Below are 14554 nucleotides of genomic sequence, written 5' to 3'. Positions count from 1 at the left end.
CTTAACACTTGTACAAATAAGAATCCAAAGAAAAGTAACCACAACCACTCCTCGCAAAAATGTCTCGCCCAGAAGATACACTGTAAGATTCCCGTCCTCTCAACACAATGCGACAACCACCATTCCCTCCTAACACATCTACAGCCCCCCAGACCTCCACTACAATGACACCGAAGCGCGCAAATACACAACGTCCTCCCGAATCCAAAATATCCAAGCCAGCATGACCAACCGAGCCCTCGAACTGCTCGATCTAAAAACACCCTCTCTCCTCCTCGACATCGGCTGCGGTTCCGGCCTCTCAGGCGAAATCCTCTCCGCGGTCCCCGAAGAAGAAGGCGGTCCCCATATCTGGGTCGGGATGGACATCAGCGCATCAATGTTAGACATAGCATTACAGCGCGACGTCGAGGGCGATTTAATGTTAAGCGATATAGGACAGGGAGTACCATTCCGAGCGGGAAGTTTCGATGCTGCGATTAGTATTAGTGCGATTCAATGGTTGTGTAATGCGGAAAGTAGCGAAGTGTCTAGCGAGGGTCGACTTTCGAGGTTTTTTGGTGGATTATATGCTTCGTTGAAGAGAGGCGGAAGAGCAGTTTGTCAGTTTTATCCGAAGAATGATCAGCAGAGAACTATGATTACTGGGGCTGCTATTAAAGCGGGTTTTGGGGCGGGAATATTGGAGGATGATCCGGGGACGAAAAATGCGAAGTTGTATTTGGTTTTGACGGTTGGAGGGGGTGATGTGGAGACTAGTAATGGGGATATTACGGGAATAGTTAAGGGAATGGATGGAGTGGATGTATTGGATGCGAGGAGGAAGCATAGAGAGAAGGGCAGGAAAGAGGTCAAGAAGGGTAGTAAGGCATGGATTTTGGGGAAGAAGGAACAGATGGAGAGGAAAGGAAAAGTGGTCAAGAATTCGAGTAAATACACGGGTAGGAAAAGAAACATTGCTTTTTAGAAGGTTTGGTATGGGGAAATTCGTGTGTGTATATGCATGCAATGGCGTTGGGGAGATGGGATATGGAGTGTTTATTAATGATATCAGTTTGAACACAAATGAAAGAGTATATTTATGTAATAACAAACTCCAAATGAACAATACTACGCACTTCATATTTACGAACAACATCGAATCCCTCCAAAATCTTACCTTCAACAAATCTCTTTTGGCTCGCCTAGTATAAGTCTCTACACATACCAACATACCAACATAATTAACGACGAAGTACGCAAATATCCTATCCCTTCCAGATTCTAGAAAGACTAAAATCTTACTATCTATCCTCTAGCCTCTAGCCTGCCACCACGGCAGTGGTCCCCGGAGGGCCAGCGGAGCGTCAGTTTCTTTGATTAATTCTTGTTACTGGGCGGGGAGGAGGGAAGGGAGAGGAGTGAATGCCAAAACTCCCGTGGCCCACTGGGCTCAAAAGCTTTTTGTCGCCAGTTCACCTCTCCCCTTCCCGCGTTGAGAGCTTAAATTTGGTTTTGGGATGGTTGAAATCCCTGTTGCATTTCTGAGAAAGATTTGCAGTGGAAGAGGGGTTAGAAGAGATTGGAGAGAGGAGAAACGGAATTTCAGACCTATACTAGGTATGAGCGAAAAGCTTCCGAGTCGCATCAAAAAATAGACGTGGAATAGTTCTGTTTTCTGAAATGAAAATCACCTCAAACAGTTTGATAGCTTCGTATGTATAGGAAAAAATACAATAAAAATGACAAGGAATCACCCCAAAGTCAAAGTAAAATTGTGGATATAATGAATTTTGTATGCACTTCAACCCGTTAATCTACACCTCCATCCATATCTAGGGTATTCTTTTTACAGTCTATCCACAATTTATGCAGCCGACTCCATCTTATCCAAAACAGCACGGGTGAACTGGTTAGTTGAGCTGTTTCCGCCCATATCACGGGTTCTTACGGCTCTATAAAAATATTAGTTTATGTAGACTTGTAACTCGGGATTTCGGTATCTCTTACCCTTCAGCAATAACATCGTAGACAGCCTTGGAAATTCTGTTAGCATGGTCATCAAGACCAAGATGTCTCAAAAGCATGGAACCAGAGAGGAGCATAGCAGTTGGGTTAGCTTGGTCCTTGCCCTTGATATCCAAACCAACGTGACGGCAACCAGGCTCGAAAACAGCAACCTCACGTCCCATGTTGCATCCAGGAACAAGACCTGGACCACCGACCAAAGCAGCACCAACGTTGGACAAAATTCCTCCATACAAGTTAGGCATAACCATGACATCGAATTGTTGTGGTCGGGATACACATTGCATAGACGCATTGTCGACAATCATATCGTTGGTCTCCAAAGTGGGGTAGTCCTTAGCAACATCGTTGAAGGTTTTACGGAAAAGACCATCGGCAAGCTTCATGATGTTGGCCTTGTGGATACAGGTAACCTTTTTGCGGTTGTTGGCAAGAGCAAAGCTGAATGCGAATTTCGCAATTCTCTCAGACTTGGCGCGGGTAATGATCTTGAGAGATTCAACAACACCTGGAACAGATTGATGTTCTAATCCAGAGTATTCTCCCTCAGTGTTCTCACGAATAATGCAGAGATCGACATTCTCGTGGCGAGTCTTGTAACCTGGAATATTCTTGATGAGGACGATGGATGCGTAAATATCGAGTTCTTGTCTAAGTGCGACGTTGAAAGATTGGTGACCGGATCTCTCGACAGGAGTGTGCAAGATACCCTTAAGACCAAGCTTATTTCTCTTCAAGGATGCTATTGACTCCCGGAAAAGATCCTCGGAGTGTTTGTCTCCTGTCTCAACACCAGACACATCAACCTGTTCCCACTCGACTGGCACATTGTCTGCTTTGAAAATTGTCTTTACGGACTCGGCAACCTCGGCTCCAATACCATCACCAGGAATTAAAGTAACAGTATATTTTCCACCATACTTTGTAGGCTTGAAAATGTCGGATTGAACAGTTGCGAAGGTTCTAGTGGGAGCGACGTGAGCGGTTCGCAAAAGACTCTGATAAGAAGTTAATATTAGCTTGTGACAGACATAGACACAGAAATGAGTTGGAACTAAGAATATGCAATTGAGAATTCTTTAACAAATTCACATACTTGCGCCGACCTGACGGAGTTTCTTGCCAGCATCTTGAAATTAGAGAATATTGAAGAATTTTGGTAGGTTGTGTTAAGAAAGCCGTAAATATTCAGTAGGTCAGAATACCCGTGAAAAGGTAGAAGTTTAACCCGGCTGGAGATAATCAGCCTTTGCCTAATTAGGAAACGGCTTGTGGAATCGGTTTATCACGGAGCGGAATTTCACGCTTCACTTTCTTTTTTTGTTTCACTTTATTCGACCTTCGGAAATATGTGAGTTTAAAAAAAGATATATAATTCATGAATATTATCAGATGTAAGATTTTATATTCTATTATATAGAAATTTGAACTTCACATTAATTGACCTTCGGAGGTTGAGATTTCGCGCTATGCACTAAGAATGATGGGCAATGCATGAATACCATCAATCAAATGTCCCCTCCTGTCTGTATGACGCTCCGCTAGGCCACTGCCATGGAGGCTCTTTTGGCTTCGCTCTAGGACTGCTTTGGATTTCATTAGAATTTCAATATTCTGTACTACCGGTGTCACATCGCCTGCATCTCATAGCTACTTAGGAAGTATATTTCATAATAATAGTTACCTTTTTCATCGAGGGGTAATCTGAGACCTTGTGCACAAGGCCTCTGTGCATATGCACATGGGCGGAATTTAATGTAGACAAGGTAACCTTCCTCTAACAATCTCTCTCGTCGGTCAACATGGGATAATGATGCTCTCTAATAAATTACCTGATTTATTAAAAACAGTACTAGAGACATACAATGTTACAAAGTATTCGATGTGGTTAAAAGGGGGTTAATTAATTCTCATCCCAAATCATATCATTAGAGTCTCTATCATCTTCTCCATGAATATAAAAATACAGATTCGAGAACAAAGTAGCCAAAAGCAGAAAAACCATATTCACAAAGGCATTGTTCCCATCAACCAAACGAATCTAATGCAGTCCCAGAATTTCCCGAAAACGGACATGATCGATTCTTTGACCAGCTATCAGAATAATAACAGTACAGAGCCTAATCTCTACAAATCCATAAGAGATTTCAAGAAATTAACCACCCAAACATGACAACTGCATCCAAAACATGTACCTGCGAATTAGTCAACACCTATTATCAAACATGTCACCACGTTACAACATCTCTTCACCACGCAACTCGCATCATCCCATCTAAATCCTCTGGTGCGAGCTCTTTCACTTCATCCAACCAAACCATAGCGACTTGTCCGCAGGAAATCCATAATCTATCACTTCCTCCTCCACTGGATTCCCAACAAAAATCTCAAACCACACTTTGCGCATCGATACTCAAACGCACAGTCATAAATGCAGGGTATGGATGTCCAGAGTGTGAGCCGGAGTATCATCAATCTACCGATTATATCACGGCGACAACAAACAACCGGGTTAAGAAAGCAGTGAGTGATGAGGACAGAAGGAAGAAAAGACTGGAATGGTGTATGCTTGCTATCACAGATTGGGAGGCTAGAAAAGAGGCGGCGGGCGAGGAGGTGCCGCTGGATGAGCGAAGTTAGGCACGTCAGGAAGGACACAAGGTGCTGAAACGACAAACATGATGATTTATAAGCCCATGCTCCACCTGCGAAAGCAACTAAAAAAATAAGATTATTGATACTTCTCCATAAAACACCTCAATGTTTCCTCCCACGGGTTGTGCCAACCTTTAAATATGAAACCAACACCAATCAACAATCACTCTTGCTACATGAGAAATTGAAAGATAACCAAAGCCTTTCTATCTTCCTTGAAATATTGCTGTAGTTGGCAAGATAGGCCTGTGACGCCTCATGAGCCGTTCCACTGGTGCGGATCAAATTCTTCCAGGCGGACAGATCTGACATGGACGAAGATAGACCGACATAGTTGTCGGGGAAAGTTGATGTTGAAGGCTTAGTAATGGGAGGTCCGGAATCTGTTAACAAGGTGTAATGTGGAATAAAAATGATTCCAGGTTGTATATCGTTCATTGATTGCCGAGAAAGATATATGAGTTGGTGCCTTGTAATTTGGATAAGTCGATGCACCATTTCTGCTGGCTACCAAAGCTCTTCACGACCATTAACTTGTGTTGATTTAGGCCTTTTGTATTGGACGTCAAGGAATATGAGATGTGGATCGATTATCCCTGAAGAATTGCACAGGTCATTGCGAAATGGATTGGGTAGTATTTGCTCTTGTTGTAGAACTGAATCCTTTCGAGGCTTTGCATGATTAACTGTCTCAAGAACTCTATTATGGCCACGGTTGAATAAATTGCTAGATTCCTTCGGACTTGGTGTTTCTTTCCAATGTACAGAACAGTGGGGTTCTTTGAGAATTCCTCGCTGGGGACTTTGCTTGAGCTCACTTGTCCGTTCCAATCCATCCTGCTCACGTGTATGCCTTGATACGCTCGATTTAATCGTGTGGGATAGAGGGCTTGATGAATTTGATGGGGGAGTCTCTGTGACCTCAGAAACATACATCGCTGCAACCTCCGGTGTGACTGCGCAGTGGAGGTGCTTCGGATATTTCCCCGTTTCCAAATAACTGTTATGTGGTTGTGGAACAGTGTTGGAGAGATATGCTAGTTGTCTTTGCTCGATGTTGTTATGCTGAACAGCAAAAGGTCTCGTCCAGTTTTCCAAAGAATCTTCCTGCCTTTGGTGCCATGAATCGCTTTGATAAATGGGCTTGGTGGGTGAAAATTTAACAGCTTCGCGAGAGTTATGATATGTGCCATTCACGTTCCACATATGGTTGGCCCATCCGGCATGCCGAATAAACCTATTTTTCTGCTCCTGGGAAACACCCATGGTTTGGAATACTGCCTGCAAAATAATACTGGTATAATCCTGCTTGTTCTCTCTAAGTGCGTGCCATATGATTTTATCCACAGACTCCAAAAGAGAGTCTAGGGGAACGATTCCTTGCAGCAGAGCCACCATCGCAGCGCGAAATCTTTCGATAAAATATATGAACGGTTCGACGGGAAACTGCTCTGACATATTTCGGCCGTGTTGGAGAGTTCTGGATGCAACCGAGTACGGGGTATTAGATGCAAAGCTTAAGTGAAAAGGAAGAGGCCAAAAATGTATAATTATTCGATATGATGATGGTGAATGGATGGTGTTTGGATGTGAAGTATAGTGTGTGCAAGTCTTGAATTGAAAGAACACGGTATTCATGAATTGAGTGCTTCCCATTGTTCCTTCCCAGTCTGTCTGGGATCCAGTCCATGAGCAAAAGCTTCAAAATCGTACTTTCCACGCCAGATGGGTTGAAAAGGCCGATGTGAGGATTCAATGTCTGCGTTGGGTCTTGATTGTATCGTTCAAGGCCGTTTTCATATGATCGAAATATATTGGCAATTGGCACCTGGCACTTTTTTTCGTATGCTGAATCCGTCACAAGCCAAAAATATTTGAAAATATGGCAAATGTTGAAGGAAAATGCCTTCTTCCCTCAAACTATGCATACTTAAGTAGTTCTCCTCGACGTTTTGATCTACCGACGGTGTGATCATCTAACTCCAACGGGAGTATATCCTGCTTGCGCGTCCCCAATTCCAACGTTTAAGCCTTTTCTTTTATCAACAACTTTTCTCACCGCTGCCCAACCAAGCAAGCCTAAAGTACCAGCAATGAATGTCAGGACTACGATCTGATCCTTTCTGCTATCTCGCTGAAAGCATGTTGTAAATACATCTTTCTCTTCGGCCTCTTTACATATCGGTAGTCGCTGAGCGAGACAGAATGCGCGATTGCACATAGTACATGTCGCTGCTGGAGCACGGGAGTCGTGTTTCGAGTCTGATTTATCAGATGAAGAGCTTGAATGAGAAGACAAGGGAATGATGGTGCTATTCGTAAAGCAGGTACATTTGCAAAAAGATGGAGGTGCTGTATAGACAATTAGTGGTTAGAGAAATCAACAATATGTGACATATACTTACAAGCTGCTACTGTTGAAAGAACTAACGTACACAATATAAGCAAGAAGTATATGCCCCTCATTTTTGTTATTTAGGGATGTGTCAAGCGCTTTGAATTGGTACTTAGGTTACTCATATATTGGTGAAATATCTGTTAATGCGCAAGAGAAAAGTTGATCGCATCATCCAACGAAAAAGGTGTCTCGATTTGTCACAATTGATATCCCATTGAAGTTGTTTACCACAATCATAAGGCGATAAGATGAAGCTCTTCCCCAGTCATAGATTCTAGGTGGGAATCGAAATACGCTAGTGCCTTTACAGACTAGCTCGTTTCGATCCAAAAAGTTCAAGCTCAAAGAGATATCTAAAGAGCCTCATTTCACTTCCAGCAAACAATCCACATACAATGCGTCGAATAACAAGAATAGATAGGTCAATTGGCCTCATACGTACCCGGCCTATCTCACAAAATTCAAATACATACCGTTGCTCAGCATGCAAAAACCAGACCTCTTCATTCTCGACTTCTTTACGGGCAGACAAAGAATCACTTGGGGAGCGAGTGCGACGAAGCCTGTTCAAGCAAGGCCCCTCCACATCTTCAGATCCCTATACTGGCCCTAGTCAGCTATCAGCACAAGAAAGGGAACCAGAGTTTGAAAGGAAGGAGAGAATATCAGCTGAGGATGCCTACGATTATGAACCAGCAGAGAATGGATTAGGGTTAGAAACGATTGGTGGCTACGAAGGATCTTGGGGCGCTGAGCTGGATTCCAACTATCCATACAAACTTTTCATTCCAAAGATCAAAGATTCTGTAGAAGCGGCGACAGCATTACATCGTGCTATTGTCGAAGTTTTCGCCCTAAAACAAGCTAGAAGACCTTTGTCGGAAATTTCCCAGACTGAGCCTAGTGAAGATTTTACTGGGAATGTACAAATCAATCCTTCGGGATCGGGTGCTATCCTACAGTTCCCAGGAAATGGTTCCTTAGAACAGATAATCAAATCATTGGCGCCCCCCAAAAAAGGCAAACAAAGACGTAAAGCTCGCCTTGTTGCAACTTCCTCGATTGACGAAACCACAGAAAAGGGTTCGCCTACCCAGTCTGAAGAAGATTTTGCTGCCGATAGGTCACCGGTAGATCCCTTGCATCCAGGGCCTACACCAAAGATTAATGATACTACGGAGAAGGGAGTTCCTACTGAATCAGAGGAAGATGTTACAGCGGACCGTTCACCGGTGGACCCGTTGAAGACCAAGGCTAAGGCACAGGCCGCACCTTGGGGAAATTCGTGGCTACAAATCTCTCTCGAAGACCCAGCGGTCAAATTTGCTGTAGGTCATATCATGAAGTATTTGATAGGGCACTTGCTAATGATTTACAGGTTGTAAAACGCACAATGCAACTAATAGGTAAAAGAATACCCGACAATGTTATCAGCTCCTCCAGTACGGCAGAAAAGCTCTTGCAACATCTCATCACCCCGCCCAAACCTCCAACCCTGAACAAAGCCTTAAAACAAAATGAAGAACTACTATCCTTACCAAACGTTAGTGTATTCAGAAAACGCATTACGCCAGTAGATAAGGAACGAAATGTTGGAAGATTGAAGGTCATTAGGGAAGAATTTAAGTCTCGGGGGCTAATGGAATCAAACAAAACTGGTTGGACTGGTCGAGGCCCACGTGCTGAGGCAATATGACCTGTGTAATTTACAATGAAATGTATTCTGTCACAAGTTCCTGGAAGGCGATCAAGTTACATCATTTACTGCCTCTTGGATTTTGCGCTGAGCACTCTTTCCAGATTTTTCATTTCTGATGACTATCCTACCTTCATGACGTCAGCCTTTCACAGTCAAGTCTAATGAACCATTTCTGTGTAAAAATTTAAATGCCCTATGATTGAAAGATACAACCAAATGCATGAGATATTATGTTTAAACTGGAATGCCGAATGTGATGTCAACCGCTCAAGCGAGTGCTTTGAATATACACAATTTTCAAGCTTCAATAAGCACCTGATTTCTATAGGCATTCTTATCGATATCCTTATGATGTTAGGTGGTATGAACTCCACGTTCATTCTTCGACACTTGACTTTTCCCATGCGTTTATTGTATAATCGATGTATCCTTCTCAGTGATTATGAAATAGTGATTTGCTAAACTTTGCAATTGGGCAAATCCAGCACATTTCAGATTAGCTTCTGCCCCAGGTGGTAACTCGAGTCTTTCACGAGTACTCATTCATGAGACAATGATTCTTAATTGCCTGCAACGGCTATGGATGTATGCAAGACATTACCTTGAGATATTTCGGAGATAATTATGCGTTCTAAGAAAACCAATCTGTATGTGAGACTCGCTTTATAGCCTCGAAATCTACGGTAGACACAAGATGAACGTACTAATATCTATCAGAGAAAGCGAAGTTTTAGTGGTATTAGCGAGTAACATTCCTTATTTTACTATCCAATCTCAGAACTGTAGCTTTTCCAGATTTCTTTAGGGGCTAATCGCAGATTCAAGAGCGACTGCATACAAATCGGGGCAAGGAAGTTTGAAATCATATGACCAAACAACGACTTGTTTGTCTTCCTAGCAGCCTACCACTTACCGCTACCGAATCCTCCCCCCTTGGCGAATCATGAATGATTACAGCGAATACTCCTTCCGCAAAGCTCCAGCAAACAACCAGATACATTTTTTTTGTAAGATCCTAGGGGATTATACCATCTGCATGAACAACGTCAACATCTTGACAAATGTCAATTCGTCCTCGATGTCCTGTTTCACTACCAAAAACATCTTCAAGAGTCCTAAATTCATGAAGGCTAGCCCACAGGGAACTTACCAGTGGATAATCTAGCTCCTCCGCACGAAGGATATCATGAGTGTAGAATTGCCTTGTAGAAATAGTGAAGGTCATCTAGAACTTTACTGGCTCGCCATTTACCTCCAAACAATGGGAGACTTACCACCTTGGCGATTAATAGTGGGCATACTCCTCTCAGTTATATCTTTAAATTCTTGCACCCCTCTCACCGAACATATTCTGTGGTGCAGTGGTAAACGACTCTACCTGCGCCATTAATCAAAGTCTGCTAATGCGGGACACGGGGACAGTTTGTACAGTCTTTCTATGTATTCCTAATATCTGCTATGAGAATAGAAGTTGGTTGGGACCCTAATACAGTTTTTCTATTTTAGTTTTGGATTTTTGAATTTTGATAGAGAAGAGATATGGGGAGGATGTTTGCTTTGCAGACTATTTAGGATTTGAGTTTGGGATGACGGTTGTAGATTGTTGGGTGTCAGATGGTAGATGCTCAGAAACCTGCTGCTAGCTAGTATCTGAAAAATTTGAACACGTTGATTGATTTAATAACCCACAATGTAAGGTTCAAAGTAGTAGTATGAATCATATTTACGATGATCACATAGGAACAATCCATAGTCCTTCTTTACCAATTCCTTTTGACCAAAGGGAATTCGTTCGTCAAATCCATTCCAGCTCTCTGCCTTCTTCCTTCCCTCTGAACACGTCAAGTCTTTGAGAACTAGCCCCCAACTAATGTACTAGAAAAACATGTCGACGCGCAATGAGTGTAACACTTAGACCAGTTATCCATACAACATCATTCAAGGGATAAAATATATACACAATGCGAAGATATCGATCAGTAGTAACTCCAAGCATTGGATTTGAGTGCGTCAAATTATAAGGTCTGCTTCTCTAGAGAAGCATTGCATCTCTTTGAATACCTAGGTAGTCAATGGGTTCGGTAATTATTTTCAGCCTCGGGATGTGATTAAGGAGGGAGATCACAATATTCCCTAGGCCAACAGTTAATGAGAAGTCATTCACTTAACTTAATATTTTGGAAGATATGATTAGAAGATTCAATTCACATATCTTCACTCCTCGATTCACTCATTTTCAACACATATACCTAGGTACCTAGGTAAGTAGATAGAGAAAACGATTTTTCCACCCTAGGATTGTGCAAAACGTAATTTTATCAAGCATAAGCACCCACAGCTCGAGCAGGACTCAGGGAAAAATAAAGACCAAAATCCTAGCGAGATCCAGTAAGAATATCAGTCGAAAGAGGCTCCGACGGGTTTTGAATAAGTATAATAAGTGCCACCTAATTCGAAATTCGAAACTAACAATTGGATTATTGGACTTCCAATGCTCGGAGGAAATGATCGGAAATTAGTATTTGTGAAGTTCAGTGAAGCAGACAATTATTCAAGACAAAGAAGGGCAATTAGTGAGCAGGTCATTGGTTCCATTTCCCCCCCTTCAAAAAAAAATCCGTATCCGCAGAGGCGAAATAATCAAGTGAGGAGTACTCATACCATACCATAATTTCACATCACATCACAACACACACCTGCACCCTCACAACACAAATCATCACCATCATCACCATCACCAAAACCTCACACCAAACACCCAAAAACCCATCAATAGGGGGAAAAAGTAATAATAAACTAAAATGACATAAATCCGAAGCCAAGAACGAACCACAAACCACTTTTACAACCAGCAATTCGCAATTCGCAATCCGCACTCAACCTTATCAAAACCATGTCATCCCATTTCCCCCCGCATACACAAGTATGGCAAGTATGTAAGTATGTATGTAAAATAAGAAAAAAGTAAAAATATACAAAAAATAAACACCACCAACGACATAAATCCCATACCTGAATCCTCTTTCTCTCTCTCTTCCCAATAGAAAAAAAAGTTCCAGCACGGGATCCCGTCCCTGCAGTATCCAACCTCTATATCTTATCTTATCTTATAATATTGATAAAAAGTGTTTAAAAAAAGTTAAGAAATCCTTTTTTTTCAGCCACGCTTTTAAAAGATCCCTAAACCCATAATTTGTCGAAAAGATATGATATCCTAAAGCGATACCCATCTATCTGCCTATCAAATAATATGACGACGGCATAGAAGTGAAAGAAAAAAAGGTTATATCGTTTTCTTTTTTTTAATACAAGTATAAATTCCGAGTTTGTCAAAAATTTGTAATGTTTTTGAAAAAAAAAAATACAAATATAACATGAATTGAAGTTTTGGTGTGTTGTAGGCGCAAAAGTCTAGCGCTATTTGTGTTTGTGGTCTGCTCTGTATAGGCGTAAGTACCGAACGAGACGAGACGAGACGAGACGAAAAGAAATGCAAAAAGTTGAAGTCGAAAGTATGCGTGCGTGTGTCTAAGAAATGTGTGGTTGAATCGCCGTAATGTAGAGTAGAGTAATCTATCGACTAGAAAATTGAAGAAACGAGACGGAAAATCCATAAGCTGCATTTCATCATCATCAAGTAAGTCGAGTATTGGCGCGATTCCCGCAGATGCTATGTAGACAACTGCTTACAATTGCGCAAGCACAACATCAGCAGCATAAGCCAAAGCGAATGCATCTCTCTTAGCCTTGCGACAAGGTTGACCGGGACGACCGCACCATGCCTCAGCATTTGCCTCTGCCTCCGCAAGAGCTTCTCTCTTACAAGGTTGACCAGGACGTCCGCACCATGCCTCAGCAGTGGGCTCAGCGAGCGCCTCAGCCATAGCTTCGGCGGCACGACGAACAGCACGGCAAGGTTGACCGGGACGGCCGCACCAGGCTTCAGCTTCGGGGTCGGCTTCGCGCTTCTCTTTGCATGGTTGGCCGGGGCGTCCGCACCATGGTTCGGCGTCACGTTTGCAGGGTTGTCCGGGGCGTCCGCACCAGGCTTCGGCGTTGCGTTTGCATGGTTGTCCGGGACGTCCACACCAGGCTTCTGCCTCGCGAGCGACGATCTCAGAAACTAGGGGTTATGTTAGCAGATATTTCATAAGAAGAGTATAAGAAGAAAGGGAGAGAAGAAAAAAGAGAAAAGAGAAAAAATATAACATACCCTCACGGGATTCAATGTTGAGTCCCTCAAGGAAAGCATCAGCATCCCTCTTGGTCTCAGCAGTAGCCTCAGCAAGATCTCTAGCGAGTCTCTTAGCCTCGAAGCAAGCACCACCAACCATGTTGCATCTCTTGATAACGGCCTCATCAACATCAGCCTCAGCGGCTGGCTCGGCGAAAGCCTCAGCTAACGCCTCAGCAGCACGCTTGTTCTTGCGGCAAGGTTGACCAGGGCGTCCGCACCAAGCTTCGGCCTCGGCTTCAGCGAGAGGAGTACGCTTGCATGGTTGACCGGGACGTCCGCACCAGGCTTCAGGGAGAGCCTCGCGCTTGCATGGTTGGCCTGGGCGTCCGCACCATGGTTCGGCATCACGTTTGCATGGTTGTCCGGGACGTCCGCACCATGGTTCTGGGATGGGGGCAGCGACGGCGACGGCCTCACGCTTGCATGGTTGACCGGGTCTAAAAGTATATGTTAGCATGAATGTTCCTGTAAAAGATATATCGAAGGGGGAGAAGAAATAACTTACCTTCCGCACCATGGCTCAGGAATAGCGACGGCGGTGGCGGTAGCAGCCAAGATAGCGAGAGCAATTGCGTTTGTGAACTTCATAATGAATGTAGATTGAAGGTAAAGGTATTGTAGTAGTGAGTGTAGTTCTTAAAATCTCAAAGATTGAATATGGGTAAGGGAAGGGAGAAAAGAGATCATGTCAAAAGCATCGAAGTTGACGTGATTTATAGATGATTGGACTTTGCGTTTTTCAGTATCAACAAGAGGAAGAAGCGGAGAACTCCGCAGCTGCTGTCCAAAGAAGCTTTGAAGGAAAGTGTTTCTATTGAGAATCTAGGAGGAGTTTTTCCTATTGAGGGTCTCAATAGATTTGGAAGCGAGAAAAGAGAAGGGCTCGCGGCGACAAAGGTTTTGGGAACAATTACGGTTGAAGGGAGGTAATTTTATATTCCTGTTGTGGTTTAGACATGATGATAAGAGCTGTTGCTCAATACCAATAGATCATTACAGGGTTGGGAGAAGCAATCTCCAGTCTGTTTGCAAGATGTGCATGCGGTACCTTGCCTCGGTAAAGTGAGATTAAAATTTCAACTTATGACCAATTAAGCATGAATCCCGTCTCATCCCATGTGCAGTGCTCATACCTTGTTGACCAAAACCCATCTACATTTATTTATTAGCGTTCTCACCATATTCACTTACCTTACAGAAAAATTATTTTCTAGACCCCGAAGACTTTTCTTACACTAGTAGAGAACCTGTTCAGATTTCAAAGGATCCAGATACAGACTGTATGAAGATATAATAAAGAGTGGAAATCTCGTGACTTCAACGACAAAAGAAGTAATCTATTGAGTACCTTATTGAGACTTATTGACCACCCCTTTCGCTCTCGCTTAAATATCAATAAAAGAAAAGCACATGCTTTTTTCCCCTTCAGAGCCTCAACCCTTTTGGTGAATTGATATAAGTCAACAAAAAGAGAGTAAGAACTGAGGGATTTCACTAAGTATGAATATAGAGGACATCAAGAACGTTATAGAATGGAACCACTAGAGCTGCAGAAGCT

General features: G+C 42.9%; 7 protein-coding genes across 7 annotated transcripts; 3 read left to right on the top strand and 4 right to left on the bottom strand.

Moving 5' to 3' along the window:
* Positions 1-59: 59 nt before the first annotated feature.
* SS1G_04161 (hypothetical protein) lies at positions 60-967 on the top strand (the record flags this gene model as incomplete). The annotated part of the gene is made up of 2 exons (XM_001594304.1): positions 60-82; positions 145-967. 2 exons carry the CDS (start codon positions 60-62, stop codon positions 965-967), a joined length of 846 nt encoding a protein of 281 aa, XP_001594354.1.
* An 879-nt stretch (positions 968-1846) lies between these two features.
* On the bottom strand, positions 1847-3136 carry SS1G_04160 (isocitrate dehydrogenase subunit 1, mitochondrial precursor; the record flags this gene model as incomplete). Its single annotated transcript, XM_001594303.1, has 3 exons — positions 1847-1934; positions 1990-3005; positions 3104-3136. 3 exons carry the CDS (start codon positions 3134-3136, stop codon positions 1847-1849), a joined length of 1137 nt encoding a protein of 378 aa, XP_001594353.1.
* Positions 3137-4176: 1040 nt separating this feature from the next.
* On the top strand, positions 4177-4647 carry SS1G_04159 (predicted protein; the record flags this gene model as incomplete). The annotated part of the gene is made up of 1 exon (XM_001594302.1): positions 4177-4647. One exon carries the CDS (start codon positions 4177-4179, stop codon positions 4645-4647), a length of 471 nt encoding a protein of 156 aa, XP_001594352.1.
* Positions 4648-5275: 628 nt separating this feature from the next.
* On the bottom strand, positions 5276-7128 carry SS1G_04158 (hypothetical protein; the record flags this gene model as incomplete). The annotated part of the gene is made up of 5 exons (XM_001594301.1): positions 5276-5318; positions 5597-6142; positions 6722-6741; positions 6818-7014; positions 7098-7128. The coding sequence occupies 5 exons, from the start codon at positions 7126-7128 to the stop codon at positions 5276-5278; spliced, it is 837 nt and encodes a 278-aa protein (XP_001594351.1).
* Positions 7129-7455: 327 nt separating this feature from the next.
* On the top strand, positions 7456-8756 carry SS1G_04157 (hypothetical protein; the record flags this gene model as incomplete). Its single annotated transcript, XM_001594300.1, has 2 exons — positions 7456-8388; positions 8439-8756. 2 exons carry the CDS (start codon positions 7456-7458, stop codon positions 8754-8756), a joined length of 1251 nt encoding a protein of 416 aa, XP_001594350.1.
* Positions 8757-9319: 563 nt separating this feature from the next.
* Positions 9320-9759, bottom strand: SS1G_04156 (predicted protein; the record flags this gene model as incomplete). The annotated part of the gene is made up of 3 exons (XM_001594299.1): positions 9320-9462; positions 9525-9567; positions 9673-9759. The coding sequence occupies 3 exons, from the start codon at positions 9757-9759 to the stop codon at positions 9320-9322; spliced, it is 273 nt and encodes a 90-aa protein (XP_001594349.1).
* Positions 9760-12445: 2686 nt separating this feature from the next.
* On the bottom strand, positions 12446-13584 carry SS1G_04155 (hypothetical protein; the record flags this gene model as incomplete). Its single annotated transcript, XM_001594298.1, has 3 exons — positions 12446-12882; positions 12973-13433; positions 13502-13584. The coding sequence occupies 3 exons, from the start codon at positions 13582-13584 to the stop codon at positions 12446-12448; spliced, it is 981 nt and encodes a 326-aa protein (XP_001594348.1).
* Positions 13585-14554: the final 970 nt, after the last annotated feature.

This window comes from Sclerotinia sclerotiorum, genomic scaffold (genome assembly GCF_000146945.2).
Source record: "Sclerotinia sclerotiorum 1980 UF-70 scaffold_5 genomic scaffold, whole genome shotgun sequence".
NCBI lineage: Eukaryota > Fungi > Ascomycota > Leotiomycetes > Helotiales > Sclerotiniaceae > Sclerotinia > Sclerotinia sclerotiorum.
This window is presented reverse-complemented; position numbering and strand designations above follow the sequence as displayed.